The sequence below is a fragment of the Papilio xuthus genome, unplaced genomic scaffold, assembly GCF_000836235.2.
Source record: "Papilio xuthus unplaced genomic scaffold, Pxut_1.1 DF824655.1, whole genome shotgun sequence".
In the NCBI taxonomy this organism is placed as follows: Eukaryota; Metazoa; Arthropoda; class Insecta; order Lepidoptera; family Papilionidae; genus Papilio; species Papilio xuthus.
The window spans coordinates 2566484-2585724 of NW_013533994.1; the positions used below are offsets into that span (position 1 = coordinate 2566484).

At 34.6% G+C, this 19241-nt stretch overlaps 2 protein-coding genes across 4 annotated transcripts; one reads left to right on the forward strand and one right to left on the reverse strand.

Moving 5' to 3' along the window:
* Positions 1–36: 36 nt before the first annotated feature.
* On the reverse strand, positions 37–4938 carry LOC106127734 (uncharacterized). 2 transcript variants are annotated; one of them, XM_013325959.1, is made up of 10 exons: positions 4851–4931; positions 4095–4221; positions 3498–3883; positions 3213–3423; positions 2973–3121; positions 2663–2854; positions 2174–2348; positions 1604–1818; positions 906–1103; positions 37–653 (listed from the first exon to the last, which is right to left on the reverse strand). In XM_013325959.1, the coding sequence occupies exons 2-10, from the start codon at positions 4198–4200 to the stop codon at positions 519–521; spliced, it is 1767 nt and encodes a 588-aa protein (XP_013181413.1). In that variant the 5' UTR covers positions 4201–4221; positions 4851–4931; the 3' UTR covers positions 37–518. The 2 variants fall into 2 exon arrangements, with proteins under 2 accessions (XP_013181413.1, XP_013181414.1); XM_013325960.1 differs by lacking the exon at positions 4095–4221 and having other exon boundaries at positions 4851–4938.
* Positions 4939–5166: 228 nt separating this feature from the next.
* On the forward strand, positions 5167–17624 carry LOC106127733 (sodium-coupled monocarboxylate transporter 1). Of its 2 annotated transcripts, none has more exons than XM_013325956.1 (13): positions 5167–5256; positions 7269–7477; positions 7772–7931; positions 11467–11532; positions 14140–14191; positions 14472–14539; positions 14714–14868; positions 15050–15190; positions 15487–15711; positions 15807–15988; positions 16387–16625; positions 16729–17004; positions 17298–17624. In XM_013325956.1, exons 2-13 carry the CDS (start codon positions 7281–7283, stop codon positions 17325–17327), a joined length of 1791 nt encoding a protein of 596 aa, XP_013181410.1. In that variant the 5' UTR covers positions 5167–5256; positions 7269–7280; the 3' UTR covers positions 17328–17624. The 2 variants fall into 2 exon arrangements, with proteins under 2 accessions (XP_013181410.1, XP_013181411.1); XM_013325957.1 differs by lacking the exon at positions 5167–5256 and adding an exon at positions 6730–6933.
* Positions 17625–19241: the final 1617 nt, after the last annotated feature.

Consider the following 19241-nt stretch of genomic DNA (forward strand, 5'->3'; position numbering starts at 1 on the left):
ACATAAGTAAGTAAAAAGTAAGTAAGTATGAGACAAGTAATGATACAAAAAAGTAAGAGAGACGCATATGTATCGACTTGCTTGATCTGGTGACAAAAGTCAATTTTTGTTCGGTTCTTGCTTGTTTACATAAGACGGTTGATGGAGTTGTTAATGAAGAAAATGATAGAATATCGATCAGGCTTATGATATTTGCGACATCCAAGAATAAACAGATGACGAAAGACATTGACTGTTCCAGTAGTGTGACATTTCTATGTTTAGATTTGTTATTTCAAACATCAGTCTCGCTTGTTAACATCGGAATGTAAGAGAATAGAGCGCCAAGTAGTCATGAAAATAATAAATCTTTTGCTGGTCATTGTCAGGTTTCTCTTTGAAGTGTGAAGCACCGTGTCATTTCTCAAGAGGTTATCGTGCAGAATAATATCTCCAATTTGAAACATTCGGGAACGATCATATATTATAGAACATTTTTTTATTCATATATAATTTTCATGAATTCCTTCAGAGTATTTTTAAGAACGTAGAGTATCGATGCCAAATCCAAAATGACACGTCAAATTTTCCGGTAGTTGCTGCCTCGCGGATCCTTGGTCAGTATCCGTTTTACCTTTAACAACTTTTGCAGCAGCTTGACTGTACTGCAAAGTCTGAAAGAAAATAAAATAAATATGTATTGTAACTTAGCTTCGTAATATACTACCCTGAACTTATGAAGCTGTAAAATTGTGAAATACATATATCATGATAGTATCATCCCATGGGATGCCCTGTGTTTCTCCATCTGCAGGTGCACAGAATAAAGCTGCTAGTTTCTTTCCAAAGGTAAAAAGAGTTTAAGAAAAGGACATAAGCGTCTATTTGTGCATATATTTTTAACGAATTAAATCAACGATTCTTACAGAAAGATCTCCGTCGCCATAATAAATAGCGTCATCATCAAGCGTATCATCCCAGTGGTAGTCTTGCGAGGCCTGCGTCCAGTCCGGCCTGTTCAACGAGCATCTGATAGTCGCTATCGTCGCCCTTTGTTCCTGCGGCCCGGCTTTCATCGTGTGAACGCTCTTCTTATCACCCTTGCCTTGCTTTATAGGGATACTCTGAGCGGAACAATCGGGATATTAATTGACACCAACATTATCAATGATTTGAGTACAACAATTATTTCATTACTTTTGATTTATAATGCATATTAATTGTAGTCACATGGTAAACATTACAGATATACGAGTATCAATGTAGTTATAAATATATTTTTATTTATAGCCAAGTTGTAAGTTCATTAATTACGCACAAGTCAAGGACATTTGGACTTACTGATATTATAAATGGGCAAGTTTATGGGATGGATGGATAGATGTTTGTTTGAAGGTTTGAATCCCCTGAACGGTTGCAAGGATCTTGCACAAATTTGGCACAGATGTAGAGCATAGTCTGGAAGAACACATAGACTACAAATTAAGTTTTTATATAAATCCGCGCGGACGGAGTCGCGGGTGAAATCGAGCATTATGTATTATATATCTAGTATCTTATCTTCGCCCAATCTTTTTATTGTCATTAAAATCCTGTCACATTTTAATATAGTCAGATGCATTACCACCGTATACACGAGTCTCAGAGTAACAACGGTTCGGAATGTGTCTCTCAAGCCAACAAGATTGGGACAGAATATCCTAACAGCTGGCTCCTGGAAGTTCATGATCTTGTTCCATGGTACCCTATTGCTTTCAAAGGTTGTGTAGTGGCGGATCTCGCGCGAGTCCACCGCCGTTAAGTGGAAGATGTGAGATCCACGCGATGATGCTTCACCCTCTGAAAATGTTATAAAAAATTATAAAATTAATGTTGAACGGTATTTAAAACAATAATAAATCTATTTTCTTTAGTCGAAACTTGTCCTCGTTTATTTAATAACGGTTGTCGCTTAGGTCTTTATTTATGTGTCCCCTGTCCCTGTTACAAATCGTAATTCGTAAAAAGGGTGTGCCTGGAGCTCGGCCAAAGAAATCTCTGCCTCTCTCAATAAGAGGTGTGAGTTATATTGTTGGTGATGGTGGTATAAACTTGTAATGTTAATATTGATAACTTGGAATTTTAAACATAAAAAGAAAACAAATTAAATACAGAATCATATGGTTGGAAACGTCAGTATTTTTATAACACTTACCTAAAACTGATTTACTTTTGACCATCGATCCAATTTTGCTCGGTTCCCACAAGTCGTCTTCTGGCGGCGGTAACATTTCCACCAAGGACTCGTTGTTGCGAAACATTAAGAAATTTCTTCTCGTTGCATCTAACAACGGTAGTTCCAGTTCAACGTGAAAGGTCATTATAGCACCCTGTGTAATGATTATTGTTTCTTATAACTTACATTGTCCCCACCTAAATAATTATTTAACTTATGGCCTCGTTAACCCTATAGAAATAACTGTATTAAAAGTTTAGTACCTTCCAACTAAGTTTTGGGAATTGTCGTTCATCGATATTGCAACGCGTTTAATGTATTCTGTTCCCACAAAAGATGTGCTTTTAAAATACTATTATTTTTTGTTTCATTGAAATAATTGGATACCACCATGAATTCGTATTGTTAGAAAAAGTTTGCCAGTCATATTCTTTTTATTTCTACTCCAGTAAAACTTTTTATATTAACCTTATCTCCCTTTGGAGGCTGAGGGGCAGAAATTATCCGGAATATAGTAAAGTTAAAATAAGTGGAGCGCAAATCATCTGGATGTATCTCAAAGTTTTCGTCTGGTCGATCCGTGGGAAGAACTTCTCGCATATCCAACCATTGAAGTCTGGGTAATTTCGACAAAGTGAAGCGTGCATAGCCCGCACAAACCTTGAAAATGTTTTTTCATAATAAATTAGTCAATACTAATAAAAAAATTGACCTATTCGTTTGACATCGATAGTTTACAGCGCCATCTATAAAACATAGCAAAAAATATTTCACATACCGCACATGGGTTTCCAGCGAGCTGTAGGGAAACAAGATTCGGTAATGTTGCCATAGCATTTAGTGTAGCTTCCAAATCACAGATGTCGTTGTCGCTTAAATCCAAAACTGTGATGCTGTCGGGTAATTTACTAATGCCTTCAACACAATCTGATGATAATAATTCGTGTGTGAATAAATATCATTAGTATTGTAATACTTTTGGCATAAGAGTGTTATATTTTCTAAGCATTCACTTTACCTATAACATTTTTGGCCAATCCTAAATATAACAAACCGGATGGTAAACCTGCTGCAAGGACTTCCAGAGTTTCAATAAAATTGCTTTGCATCTCGAGAGCTCTCAGTCCACGTGGCATGAAGCCTGCGTCGATGTCACGTAGGAAATTTCCACATAAATTAAGACGGACCAGTTTTCGAAATCCGGTTAACCCTTTATCTAATTTGGTCATCTAAAACACAAACGATGTCTGTAAATACGTTAAAAATGTCATACACAAATAAGTAGTATTGTTTCTGATCGTACTTCACAATCGTTGACTCTCAAAATATTGACGTTCTTAAAATCATTTTCCAAAACCTTTTTGTCATTGTTAGAAACAGCGTTTTTAATTAAATTTATCAAGTCGTCAGTGATGCAATTATCATTTTGAAAGCATATTTTACTTTCTTCATTAGCAAATTTTTCGTTATCCCACATCACAGTGGGTAGTATGACTTCCCATTGATCTTGAAGGCTTATATTAGAATGTTTGTCGAGAAAGCCACATAACACGCTTTTACTAATTTTTCGTTGTAATGCTTGAGAAAACAGAACTTCTGGGACTTGTCGGCGGTAGCGATTTTTGGAATATCTAGCTGCTTCTTCTTGAATAGTCCAGTCGACGTCCGTTTCTATTCTTTCTTGATAACCTGAGCGGGTTAATTTAAAAGATAATTTAAGAAAATGAACAGACATAAATTGATTAAAATTTTCAATCTTAATCGATAAATGAAACTACTTATTTTTATAAAAAATGAAACAAGCAATATTGTATTATAAAATATTATATAAGTGCTTGCATGAGTTTTATTTGCATTTTCATTTTATTGCAAGAATTATGAAATATTTTTATGTAAATACCTTCAACAGCATCGCTCGGAACAAAATTCAAACTTGCGTTACTAATTTCTGGTCTGTTAACCGGTACTACTATTTTTCGTGCTACTTCTTTAGTTTTTGGTGGCATATTTTAATAGATATTCGATATCTATGTAAATTAAATACAAAATATTTGTTATAGTATTAAAGTGACAAACGTCAACTGTCGGTTTATATTGACATGGTATTATGTAAAACAGGATTTGAAACCTTTGGCTCCTCATACCGATATATATTTAGTTAGTAGTACATAAATACATAATTCTGTAACTAGAGCGCATTGCCACTACCGGGTCTAAACTACTAATATTAGAATTGGGATTCGATCCGAACACTTTAAGTTGTTGAGGCAACCTGTATAACTACTCAACTACCGCAATTATAGTGATGCGATAAACGTAAGTCAATTATAACTACTTCTTAGCTATCTTCGCAATTATATGTGGGATTTTTATGAATTTTATGATTATAAATCTAATTTTAAATAAATTTTTGTTATTCCCGATGAATGTTTTGAGAATCACGATCGATGCATTTTCTATTTTTGGTATCTCGGTCGATAAAACAGTCGCGCATTAGTTGTATCGCGCACCCACTAGAGGGCGCTGTGACGATAGTTTATTCCACGATGTGTGAATGTATGGAATGTATTGCATAGTTTGGTTTGGTGTATTTCGCGACCGCGATTGACGTATTTTGTTTATGTGTGCGTTGCGTACATTATAAAACCAGACTTACTTTGCTGCTTTGCTGTATGAACGTCACATATTTCATTCATTTGCTTCACTCTCTACGTTGTTACATGTCCGTAACGTCGCGATTGTTTTGCTGCGTGTGTGTTTATATTTAAAAACTGCATTTTTTGAAGCGACATGTGGCGAGCGATCTGTGTCTTCTGTGATGTGACTTTGACATTTCATGTGACGTAATGTGCGGGAAATTCGAACTTTAAAAATCCAAAGGAATGTTGTGTAGTTTAGTTGTTGAATTAAATGTATGTAAGAAGTTCAAGTGAAAGTAAAGTGCGGAACCACTTGTTGATTGTTAATCGCCGCTATGACCTTTCCGTGGTTGGCGAAGACTATTTGTTTGAATTTTTTGCAACGTGCCTTTTAAAAGTTTTGCACCTGGACTTGTATTGGAGGTATTTCCATATTTTACTAGCAAAAACGGGCTATGCAATGCCAACGTCAAAAACACGTCTAAATAATAAGAATAATGTCAAGGCCGCCGATAGTTTCTCAAAATTACTTAGGTATCAGTAAAATTGTTTTTAATCTCTGGTACCTCATTATGGAGGAACCTCGAACCTCCTTTGAACATGACATTTTTTGACATTGACAAGGGGTGCCTATAGTTTTTAGAGTTACCAGTAAAAAAAATTCCCCAGCTACTGCCGCAATTCACCAATGTTAAATGCAAATACGAACTGTAAGCAAAAGATCAAATTGTCGCACTATACTTATGTGCAAATTTTTTATCGGAATAGCGACAAACATAATACAAACGTGTTTTAAATATCGACCACTTTATTATAACAGGACATGTTCAATAACGTGTAATAGGCACATTTTTTTAGAGGACGCAGTAATTTTAAGATAAAATTCTAAGATATATAAAACATGTTGTCTCCATCTAAACGCTTGTAAAAAAGATATATTCATCTCACTTAATCTCTTTGAAAAAATAAAGACAGCGATATGTTGACAGTGGACTTTGAAAGTCACTTTCTTCTAAATTCTGTAAAATCTCTAACCAAGTCCTAAAAGATTAGATTTTATAATAGCAGTTTTCAGATATCCGACGACCTTGACCTTGGGCCGCCAAGGATTTTGAAAAAAGTCAATCTTACTATAAAATATTATAAATGCGAAAATTTAGATGGATGTTTGTTAAACGGTATCTACTGAACGGCTTAAATGTTCATGATGAAATTTGGCACAGATGTAGAACATAGTCTAGAAGAACACATATGCTATTAATTTTCTATTAAGTTTTTTTGAATCCGTGGGGACGAATTCGCGAGCGACAGCTAGTAATATATTAAAATGTCAAATACAACTTTGTTGGAAGGAAGTATTTTTGACTTCCGATTTATAAGATATCGTGTGCAGCTACCTCATGAAGGTCAAGTGCTGTTTTGTTGAGATTACCATTATTTATACGGAAAATTTTTACGGACATTTCCATATAACCTTTAAAAAGCAACTGTTAATAAAAACAATCCATTTACTATCACTACACCAATATATATTAATAAAAAACCTAAACCATTTAGGTCATAGGTCAATGAAATTTATATATATACAAACTAGTTTATATTAAATAATTATATATCCACGAAACACATGATCCATCAAAAGTGGTGAACGGATTTGGATGAAATTTGAAACATACATAGTTTACAGTCTGGAATAGCACATAGGTTGCTTGTTTTTTTGTTTGTACGCAGACAAAGGGGCGGGCTAGTTTTCTAAGAAATTGATGAAAATAATCGCAATTACTCGTAGCATATTAAAAATTATTTTAAACTATTTAGAAGATTTTTATATGTTCTTAAACGAAAAGAGTTAATCATTGATGATTGACATCTAATTGTGTCATAACAACAAAAATATCAGAAAGTCTTCTTGAAGTTGCTTAATTGTTACTTTATAAATACTAGATTTTTGTAATTAGGTATTGTAAAGTGTTAAGCTTTGTATAATTTTCTATATGAATGACAACTAAAATGATTATAGTATATTTAAAATTACGACGATTTTCAATAAGGAATATTCTTTGTTATCTGAGGATTGCTTACTGTTATTGCACCATATAGGTAAAGGATAGTAATTATACCTTGCGACTAAAACGAATATTAAGTTCTAGGTATAGAGGTATTCAAGTATATTGGCGGCTCGGATAATCATACGAGTTTCAGCTCAGACGATTTTCACTACTTATAGAGTAAATTGGCCTTATGAATGTTTCAAGTCGTGTAATGCGGGTAGAGGATATCTCGTGCAGGTGTGCAAGCACTCCGCAATCCTTTAGTTCCATAGATACCAAAAATGTACACCACGTCTTTGATGAAATTGCGAGCCGACATAAAGTTTGGTGGACACTGTAGTAAATATGAAAGTATTTAAATTAAATGTGTTTCTTTTGTTATAGAATACCATCAAGATGTTTACAATGACGGAAGGGGGTTTCGGGGTGGGGGACTTTGTGGCGTTCGGGTTCCTGTGCCTCGCGTCCTGCGCTGGGGGGCTGTGGTACAGCGCAATAGGGTCCCGAACCAAAGCCGTAGTGGATATAAGAGATTACTTGCTCGGCGGACGAGCAATGTCAACATTCCCTGTCGCTATGTCGCTTATAGCAAGGTAATTTGCACGATTTTATAACTTAGCTAGTACGTGGCTCTGAAGTTGGCACTTGAGCCAGAAAAATAATCTTGTTCCCAAGGTGCCAAATCACATTTTAGATACAAATACGGTCGTATATGGATAGAATAAATACATCTTGTATACGTTCTCAGATATTAATCACAGTTAGAACAATTTTGTATAAAATAACATACGTAAATGAAATTAAAACGTACATTTACCGTCTCAGTTAAATTGTTAATAAAATATGAAGATCCTGGTCTTAAATATTAATTTAAACCTATGTAACAGTTACGTGTCTGGAGTGACGATTCTGGGAACGCCTGCAGAGATATACAACTACGGCAGCCAGTACTGGCTAGTGGTTGTCGGAGTGTCTCTCAGCTGTGTGGTGGTTGCGACTGTGTACCTGCCAGTGTTCTGCACTTTGAGACTATCTTCATCATATGAGGTAAGTTTACATCATAGAACTGTAGCTTGCGATTAAACTATAAAATATAAGGAGTACGAAAGTGGGACAGATGTTGAATAATTTCCACAGATTATACAAAACTAGTTGTTCTGTGCGGAGAATTTTATACATACATCACGATAACACAATTTTTTAAAATAACTATGGGTAATAATTATTTGGAAAAAAAACTTTAAAAATGTTTGATATACCGATTTATAAGGGAACATTTTTGTGAACATATAAATTTAGTTAATAGATGACACGGCAATAGTAGTATTAGATGTTGACAGTTATGTCATGAGTCATTTGTTTAACAAATTCATAAATTATATAAGGAAAATTATGGCTTCGATAAAAAAATATTCATACGTCGACGTAGAGCATCTTATATAATTTACGTCGATATTATTCACAAGGAAAACAGTCTTATTTCCTCATAGGTGTAGAAGTTTTTAACTCCAAAATAGAGAAGGCTCCCAATAAATGTGTATGTAATAAATCACGTAATATTTATCTTTGAAAAGTATAATTTCCCAGTATCGTTGAAAAGAAATATATTTTGGTAGTTTCATTGAACTAAACATAAACTTGAAATATTATCAGTACTCTCGTACTGTATCTGGATATTCTTTTGATGAAGGTTGATATGTAAGTTATGAAATCTGATAACGGAGAGCATCTGATAAACTTAATCGATAAGAGAAATGTCTCTTCTTTCATTTGAATAATTCAACAGGTACTTTTTGATATAATTTAACTATCCTTATACTTTTACTCATTTTACAAATATTCACAGATTTACAGAAAACATAAATATTTATTATTAACGTGTCATTTGTTATGCTATATTGCACATTAGTCACTCCTTTTATATAAATTATGTAAGATCCGTGTAAAATACTATTGTTTGTCGTCGTCAGAACGAGCTATTATTTAGTCTTATTTCTTCTCTATGGAAGTTATTCTTCATGGATTCTAAGAAATATAGGATATAAGAAAGAACAATTCAGATTTATGACGGCTAAGATTTATGAAATACTAGCTGTCGCCCGCGACTCTGTCCGCGAGGATTAAAAAACTTAATAAGTAGCCTATGTGTTCTTCCAGACTGTGTTCTAAAACTACGCCAAATTTCACCGAGATTCGTTAAGCCGTTCTGGAGATACCTATTATCAATCCATCCATCCATCTAAACATATGCATTTATATAATAATATTAGTAAGATATGAAAGGATGTACAGATATTATATGGAGAAAATATAATATCAAAATAACGCACTAACCATATTATGATTATTACTAGGCAGGGTTTATACAAGGCCATCGTATCAATTGAATCAGCCATGTTGGTCGTTTCATAAAGTTATCTCAAGTAAAGAGATCCGTGTGTAGATATTATCAGAGCGCCGGCAATCTATCAAGCCTCTAGTTGCCAACCGCGCAGGACTTTGTACCGTATTGTGTTTAAATATATCACTCACTTCGATATAATCTTCTTGTAACTTATCGTAAAAAACTTTAACAAACTTTTGCCGTAATTGAAATCCAATTAAATGTCCTTGTTGTAAATACAACAATGATTCACAGTTTGCTTCTGAGTCTAAAATCTCTATTTAAAACTTATTGTTATGTTGTGTTTTCAAATATTATGACAGGAATTAAATGTTTTATACAGAGATGTTGGTACTAGAATCCACGATCAGTGTTAGTAACGAGTAAATTCGAAATCGTTTTTTACTTATTTATAATTTTAGGCCTTACGTCCACTTAAGTGTTTTGAGTCGATGTAATATTAGTTAGAAAGCTCAGGGGAAGAAGATGATGAAATGTAAAAACAAACTTATACAGTACAAAAAACAATACCCTCTTGTAAGTCGTGTAAAAAAACATCCTCCGATTATGAATTTGTTTGTATATTTTTTATTCCTAGAAGTTTTAGATGTAGATGTAGATTATACAAAAAATAAAAATGCTGTTTCTAAAAGACTATACATTAAAAATCAAAAGTTAAAAAGATTTGTTAATCGCATTAAAAATTAGTTCGTAAATTTAAAATATTCCATTGAAGCCATTTCTATTTTTAAACTTTAGGTATGCAGTTGAATTATAAATAATTATGAATTAATTACCTAAAGTTTTATTGCTCGCGGCGATTGTTGCTAAGCTTGTAACAATGAAAGTGTTATCAAGCGGCTTAACTGAATAACCCATAAACAGCATCTGTGTTATTAGAAGCGATAGCGCAGTAAGTAACCACTAAACAATCGAAATGATTTGATTCCAAGTCACCCTGTGCTAGTTAGTTTTGTTTAGTAGCTAGCTAATACTTCGACTAACATCCTAATGATATTTTATCAGGTTCAGGATCGAACTACCCGCCAGTTTCTGAGACCAAAATGTCTATCTAAAACATATATTTGACACAAACAGAGATATATTTTAAACGAGGATTTTGATCATTACAATGTAATGGCGTTACATTTTGGCAAGGATTCTTTACTCATTGGCAACTGACTTCTCTTTGTTATTGATAAATTAGAAGTAAAATTTGAAGATGAATCAATTACATATAACTGATTACATTGTACACGTTTTTGTGACGTATTATTTAATTCCATCTTCTATCTACCAAATATACTTAACCGTATACACATTCGAAATACGAAGAAAAACATATTATCATTTGCAAAGAGTTAATTAATGTGTTGATTATTGTTACTCGAAAACAATGTTTGAAAAAACTATCATGATCAACCTTAAGATGTTTAGTTCTTATGTTTAATATATGCAATAAATTTATTACTTGACTACAAAATTATATTTAAACAGATGCTGTTAATTGTTTTGTGTGATTCGTCTAAAGTTAATTTCATTAGATGATAATAGCATTTTATTTTCGTAAGTGTATCTCGAAATATTCTTATATGTCCTTCGTACTCCGCAGTACTTTTTGATATGCAGTCTTTTTATCGCAAAACAAGTTTATGTATTGCACTAAAATTTTAATGCATAAAAGTAGAAGTGTATTTATAAACGGTTATTAACTGAACAAAGTTTGATCAAGCATTAAATTTTTAATTTCCAATCACATGCGTTCATACGAGTGACAAGAAACGTGACCTCTCTAGTGTTAACGAGCAATATTTTGCTATAATGACGGCATCATGTTCTTTAGAATATTTATTCTAGCATAGTAAAAATCTGCTTGAATTGTATAGCATATAACACCGTACGGGCACAATCCAATGCCTTTAGGTTATAATTTAAAAAAAATCTGAGAAAAAACTAAACCGGAAATGGTATCGGAATATCTTATCGTTGCCAACTCTATGTACCCAACATATTGGCTATGATGATTAAAATAATTCAATTAATTAATACCATTTTCCACTGTCGAAACATCTGTACAAAACATAATTATATTTCACATTTTTCAGACATATTAAAAGAGACGACAAGATATTTTTGTACAAACTTTTCGTCATTGGAAACTCTTCGTTACATGGTTGTGAAAACTTTTTTTTTTTACAGTATTTGGAGTTACGATTCAATCGGCACGTCCGCGCCGTGGCATCCATTCTGTTTTTATTGGACGAGGTAAGTTCTAATTTGATAGACATTAAATATTATTCTTTGTTAATTTAGGTCAAAATCTGTAAGAGTTTATTGCATTTGATTGCGGTTCTTATTTGTACGTGGAAATACATTTGCTATAAAAAATTCTGTCACCTGTAATACTATACACGTAAACAGAACTGAAATGTTTGATATTTTTGTCATAAAATTTAATGTTTCTGAGTGAAATTATAAAAGATGCCTGTTGTTTATTGCTACGATCAATTCAATTAAGGTCGAACTCTCAGAAAAGTGTTGCTTACGTCATTTCATAGCGTTTAAACGAAAACTGTCTTTATGACAGACATGTTTAGACTTACAATCGATCCAGTGAGTATTTATTTGCTGGCCGTGCACTTGACTTGTGGTTTGCATTGATTTGACAGTTGGCAACATAGCCATAAACGCTTATCGATAAAAAAATATGATTGCAACCATTGAAATGCGCCTATAAATAATATATCCTGCTTTGCCTATTTCATACGTAGTAAGTAACATTGTCTTAAAGGCTTTCAAGGTACCGATTCGTATTACTAATCTCATAATGAAGTTTTAACTTATGAAAGAGAAAACGCAAAAAAAGTTGATGGCTCTGTAACCGTTGGTTTCTGAGACCAAAATTTGTGTATAAAACGTATCTGTCATCACTTTTATTATCATTGATAAAACAGAGATAAAATATGTTTTAAACGGAGTTTATGGCCTCAGAAATCCGCGGTCAACGATCAGGTTTTGTTATTGCTCTTGCAATCTTTAAATTTAAACCAAACAGATATAATGCTGCTTGTTATTAGCAAAGACGGTTCGAGATTGATTATTGGGTTTGCTTGTAGCAATATCAAACACAATCGAGCATGTATAATATTTTAATTAAAAGAGCTAATAGGTAACTGCAGTGTATTAATCACCGACGTTCTTAGTCACGGATTTTTCTCATTGTTTTTGTTTAAGTTTTTCTTGTGATTTGATTTTAATCATTGTATTGTAAAAAGGTTCCTCTGAGTGTTTTTATTAGAAGCGAACAATGCCATAGGTCTTGGATTTACGCGCGTTTCCATTGTTGAAATACCTGCACACTTATTCCTGTCTCTGGTGTTTTCAAAGTGACTGAGCGGGATGACAATATATTTCCGTATAGGTTTCGGCTTGACGGCCTCGATTTAAATTACAGATGATATTAAATTCTTTTATTTCTAATTTTTCAAGTTTTAAATTTAAACATAATTAATTTTAAGCGCATTTTTTTTTCATTCGCATTCAATAGAAAAAAAATGACCTAGAACGTTATCAAATGTCATTTACCGCCATTTTGCATTAATTCAGTAACTTTACTATGAGTTTTCACTGTCGAGGAATCTGTAAAAATATATTCTCTTCTCTCTCAGTTACAATGAATAAAAGATAGCTATTCAAATATAAATAAACTATGAATTCGTGATACTTACGTATTATACTTATTAGTGAGTTTGGTTTTTAAAATATTACTCTAGGTTTGACACTTGTCTTCTTGTCTCTGTTTTTTTCATAGAGAATGTATGTGATAACAATAGGTATTACTGCATTTGAAATTTACAATTACAATGCAAACGATGTCTAGTTCTAAATAATAAGTTGAAAGTGCTCAATCTACAATTCTATTGGAGGTCGTTCGCTGACTCGGGCTTGTGGACTTTGAACGTCGCCCGACAACTTCCTCTGTAAACATCATTTCTCGGCTAACAATACGATATCTTTATTACTTATTTTTTAAACTAACTATTACTTGCGACTTCGTTCGCTAGAATTGAAAAAAAAAACATGTGTGGCTTATGTGTTCTTCCACACTATGTCCTACATCTATGTCAAATTTCATCGTGATCTGTTGATTCTTTTATATGAAGTAAAATTAAGTTAACATCTTCCGATGTACAGTAAAGCTAAAAGTTGACTTTATTTACTTTTGCTATTCAGCGTCAACTATTATAATTAAAAGATAACTGTAATTTAAATTGTTTACTTTACAAAATGTCTGTATGTGTCTATTTATAAGTGTCAATTACGAGCCAAGGATGTGCGCGATTCCGGACTTTGTTTCAGGTCGACGTGGCGGGTTCACAACAATGGACAATGGTCAATTGACCATTTAAAAATGTAATGTTATGATTGTCAACACATAAATTGGATCTTAGTATCCAAGCCGAGGAGTTGTTAAACAATGCAATACATTTACAAGAAATTATAGAAGTTTCTGTATCCAATATATATGTTTTTTAGTCTTAGTTTTACTAAAGATGCATTTATACAATGTCCCACAACCTTTTCAAGGCTACATTTTATAGCTAAACTCTGTAAGAGTAGGCCGATTTTCGAATTTCATTCCGACGGGCGCTGCGCCGTCGGAGACTACACTGGATTTAATTTCTGAATTAATATTGTAATTCTTGTAAATTTCCTTCAAAATACTTGTGTTTTGTAAAGACAATGAATATAAATATCATTAGGTATTCACATTTGTATATGTGAGTGTTAAAAACAATTGTAAAATGTTGTATGGAGATTATAGGTGATTGTATTGGTCCAAATTCTTAAAATAATTGTTGTTCTTTGCAGGTGTTGTTTCTCCCTATGGTCATCTATGTTCCAGCTTTAGCATTTAATCAATGTAAGTTTGTAATTTAATAATTAGTTTTTTTTTTTATTTTATTTTCATTTAAACTATTTGCAGCACTTTCGGCCTCTATGTTTATATTTTTTTTATGATCGATAGATGATACTAATTGACATCAGTTGAGGGCATTTATAAATAGATATGTTTTTATTATAATGTAGCCAAATTGCTTGTTTTAGTTGGTAGTTGTACTATCGAATTATTTTTAAACAATACGAAGGTGAATGGAATTTTATTTTGTTTTTGTTATGTTTTTTTTATTTTTATTTTTCAGTGACAGGGTTTAATGTGTACGCCGTTGGCGGCGTTATGGTAGCAATATGTGGCCTTTACACTGTATTAGTGAGTATTATTACAACTATTTTCACTTTTTGTTAGGTTTTTAAATGTCTTATTGCTATCTGATGAAAGATCATTTTAAAATTAACGATAACGCCATCTAGTTTTAATTAATTTAAACATTATTAATTAGATCTGTTGTTTTGCTGTAAACACGCTTTACAATGTTGTTGTCAGGGCGGACTGCGCGCGGTGGTGTGGACAGATTCAGTGCAGACGGGCATCATGTTTATTGGTGTGGTGTTGGTAGCGGCGGCTGGCACCATCGCTGTGGGCGGCGTGCGTGTCATCCTTGACGTCACGGAGGAGTCTGGCAGGCTTAGCATCTCCAAGTTAGCACATTTTTAACGTTACTGATTGATGATTTATATATAGTTATTGTAACAGCGATATTTGTGAATTTTGAATACTTCTTAAATCATCTCCTCAATGTCTGAAAATGGTATATTTCTTTGTCTCATTAATGAAGAAAAAGATTTTACAGGAAAGTTCTGGTAACACTCATATTTACAGTTGGGATTTGTCGCCGTACGTGCGGCAGACAGGCTGGGGCTCGGTAGTGGGCGGCTTCCTCTACTGGACCTGCTTCAACTCCGTCAACCAGACGATGGTGCAGCGCTACATCTCACTACCCAGCAAGAGGAAAGCTATCATGTAAACATTCCGTTTATTTGTCATGTTTTTTTAAATATTTGCTTTATTCGTAGCCATGAAGAAGTACAAAGAACTACTGATACGTTGCTACATTTTGTAAAGAAAAGCGGGGCATAGATGAAAAATGAGACGGAGTCGCGTGATTGCATAATATGCGTTATAGGTCGGATTTGCGGAAACATGGTCATCGGGCACCGCATATTCATTCATTGTGAGATTCTTCGACGTCGTAGTACTTTTCTACGGTTGGCTAATCATTGCTTCAACTGTTTGCTAACCAATTTTAACATTTCCAGTGCATTAGCAATCTTTTGCGTTGGTGCGATCCTGGCGATATCACTGTGCGTGTGGTGCGGGCTGGCGGCGTGGGCGGCCTGGGTACAGGGTGGCTGCGCTCCTGCCGGCCGTCCGCTCGTTGACGACCGCCTTCTGCCCGCCTTCGTCACCTACGTCTCCAGGGTCCAGCACCTGCCGGGGCTCGCGGGTGTCTTCCTAGCTGGTGTGTTCGGAGCTGGTTTGAGGTTTGTTAAGGTTATGATATGTTGACCATCGCAACGTAATCCAATCAAAGAATGTGAGTGTGGAAGTTAGTGTGTATTGTGAAATATTTATACAGCTCTCTGTCGGCGGTGTTGAATGCGTGTGCGCTGGTGGCAGTGGAGGACATAATGCACGGCTGGTTGCGACTGCGGCTGCGCCCGCTGACCGAGGGCCTGCTGGCGCGCGCCGTCACCGCTACCCTCGCGCTGCTCTCGCTCCTTATGCTCGTCGTCATCACCAAGCTTGGCGGGGTGCTCGGTTAGATATTGTTATTACATCCAATATGTCATTTAGCGTGTCTACTTCCAGTAAGTAAAAAATAACTATGATGATGTACTTACTTTTATAATAATTTTGACTAAAATTGAATTACGCGTGTCTTCAGTCAAGTTATAAAAAAGACAATGACCCCGGTAGGTGTCAAGACAACCTTACGTAAAACTTTACGTAATATGTATCTGTCAGCGACACCATTCTACGTGTACACGTCTCATAAACGAAATCTGAACGTTCAATATTACGTAATGAATACTTGGGTAAAGTTCAACGAGTTTTTTTTTTACTTTTGGGAAAGTTTCGACTAAATTACTCTTATACAACGTTTAGCATGGAAAAAGCTTAGATACTTAGTAATTTCAGTTTGATTGTTGTGTTAGGTGTTGCGACGGCATTGTCAGCTATCGCAGCGAGCTCGACATGCGGCATGTTCACGCTGGGCATGGCGTGCTGGTGGGTGGGGCCACGCGGGGCTATCGCGGGCGCGGTGGCGGGCGCCGTGGTCGCGGCTACCGTGTCTCTCGGCACGCAGGCGGCCGCCGCGCACGGTCTGCGCGAGCCTCCCATGGACTACGCCATGCAGTGCCCCAATGCTACCTTCCAGCCTCCTGTTTATCTAGTAAGTGGGCGCCCTTGAGAATTACTATCATAATCTCGGTAGGGATGTCTACGTTTCACAGTGTGTATTGTTCGTGAGTGTAACGTAGGATGTCAATTTCCAGGATCCTGAGGAGGTATTCCCCCTGTTCCGCATCTCGTACCACTGGATCGCGCCGCTGGGGCTGGTGACGACGCTGTGCGTGGGGAGCGTGGTGGGGTGGCTGTGCGACCGGCGGCGCGCGGTGCCGCTCGATGCCGAGCTGTTCACGCCGGCGGTGTGGCGGTTGCTGCCGGCGGAGGCGCACGACAACGCCGGCATCACGCGCAGGAACCTCGCCAGCAAGGCCGCGGACGCGCCGCCCTCCACGCCGCTCATTGTGGGACAGGCCTCTGATAAGGTAAAATGTTATTAGACAGGTTTTTGTGAATGTGCTCTGATGTCAAGATTTGAACGGATCTAATAATGATTTAAATTGGCGACATATTATAACTTTTAAAAGTGAACAGCAATAGGCTTATAAAAATATATTTGCTCGGTTTTTCAATCAGGTGCAACATTAAATAATATCTTAAAGATCTTGGAAGCAGGATCTTATTCTTTTAAAAACTTCTTCGTATCAGAATTAGATGAAATTTGGGCAATGTTGTGAAACCAAATTACGTAAAATTAAGTTGATATATATTGTTTCAGATTGAAATGAACGGAGAATCGAGCAGGTGAAGATTGTGTAATTTTTGTACAAATGTACATATCGTTCATGTGTTGATAAAATTTAAGAATACTTGTCGAATATATTTTAATATGTATTGACTAAGATGGGATAAAAAGACGTTATTTTTTTAAGATAATAAACATGTTTCTTAATGAATATTTGATATTTATATAGGAAATTATGTTATGGTGCAAACTATAATTTAAAACATTATAATTTTAATAGATAAAAAATCATTAAATGATAATGCTTTAAAAATCATGTAGATATTATCAAAGTTCCTGAGTAGTTTGTGGCAATATTTGGACCGTAAACATGATTAATATTCCTAAGTATTCTTATTTAAATTATAATTATATTAAATTCCATAAATCACATTGCTGTTAACTTGTGGAATAATTTAATCATTTTAATATATTTAGATTGAAATAATCGGAAGATACATGTAGAGTAATAGTCATTGTTAAAATTATTTGAAATTAATTATTACATTATGTGAATTAACGTTTTTATTTTACAGCATGAAAATTCCTTGTTTTAAATATATTAACTAATTTATTTATATATTATGTAGTCAATTAGCCAAGCATTTGTTAGAGATAAAAGCTGTTTCGTGATGTTTAGCTCGAATATAAGCCGATTGTTGCCCAAAGTATTATAGTTTGTGTAAAACTGGTGCTATAACATGGTTATGATTGAAAATTGTAATTAACACGTTGAGCGCCACGTCAGCCATCTGTGGCTGACACTAGATTTTCTGTTTAGGATGTTTGACGCTCAGTGACATTTGAACTGTAATGAACTGATTTGTCGCAAAAAGAATAACGGCCACGAATCCATTTCAAAGAAATTTGATCTGAGCGGGCTAAGCGGTAAGAAAAACAAAACAGACTTGGCGCGTAACGTGTTGAAACAAAGCCTATTTATAGGTATAACGTTAAAAATGTAAACTATTTTGTACTGCGATCGGAAACACCGGCCCTTAAATACCAGTATATAGCGTATACAGCGTATAAGCGGCGCTCGTGGCCTGAATGGGATTGTCTTAGAAATACGCGTGGCGCTCAACGTGTTAATAAATGTTTATAGATTTTGTGTCTATTTTTGTACTTATAGTATTTTAAACATGAATATAAAATGAAATCAATTATAATTTAAATGTTAATTAGGAGAATAATAAATAAATTAAAATGAATAATTATCAATACATATTTGGAGATTAAAAAATTACGTGGACCAAATAAAATATTGGATATGTTTGTGATGTAGAAAAAATATTTTGTAAAATTGTAAGTAATTTATAAATTTGGTTACATAATTATTTTATACTTTAGGTTTATTTTATTTTATTATATATTCTAAGAAATATATGTATATAATTATTTATATGTATAATTTATTATCCGTGAAACAGTATTTACGAGTACTTAATATTGTGTATAATATACATATAAAATTATTTTGTTACTGTTTTACAATTGTAAATAAGTAATTAAATAACATATATAAATATAGCTTTTTATTACCACTTCAACCGAAGAGCTCCTTAAATGTGGTTAAGGGAAATGTGACTTAGATTTCAGAAAAAAAGAAGTACTAATCATCAGCTCACAATACGTCCCCACCGAGGGACTCGAAGCCTATCCTAAGTTAGGGGTGACTACGCCATAGTCAACCACGCTATGCAACGCTAGGCTACGCAGCGCCAAGTGCGGGTATTCTGCTTCACACATATCTTTGAATTTCTTCTCAGATATGTGCAGGTTGCATCACGATGTTTTCCTTCACCGTAAGACAGTCGGATAAATGTACATATGTAAATCGAAAATCGAAAACAAATTAGTACATGGCGGGATTCGAACCCAGGACCTGCAGATTACAAGTCAAATGCTTGACTCCTGAGCCACCGACGTTCCATCAAA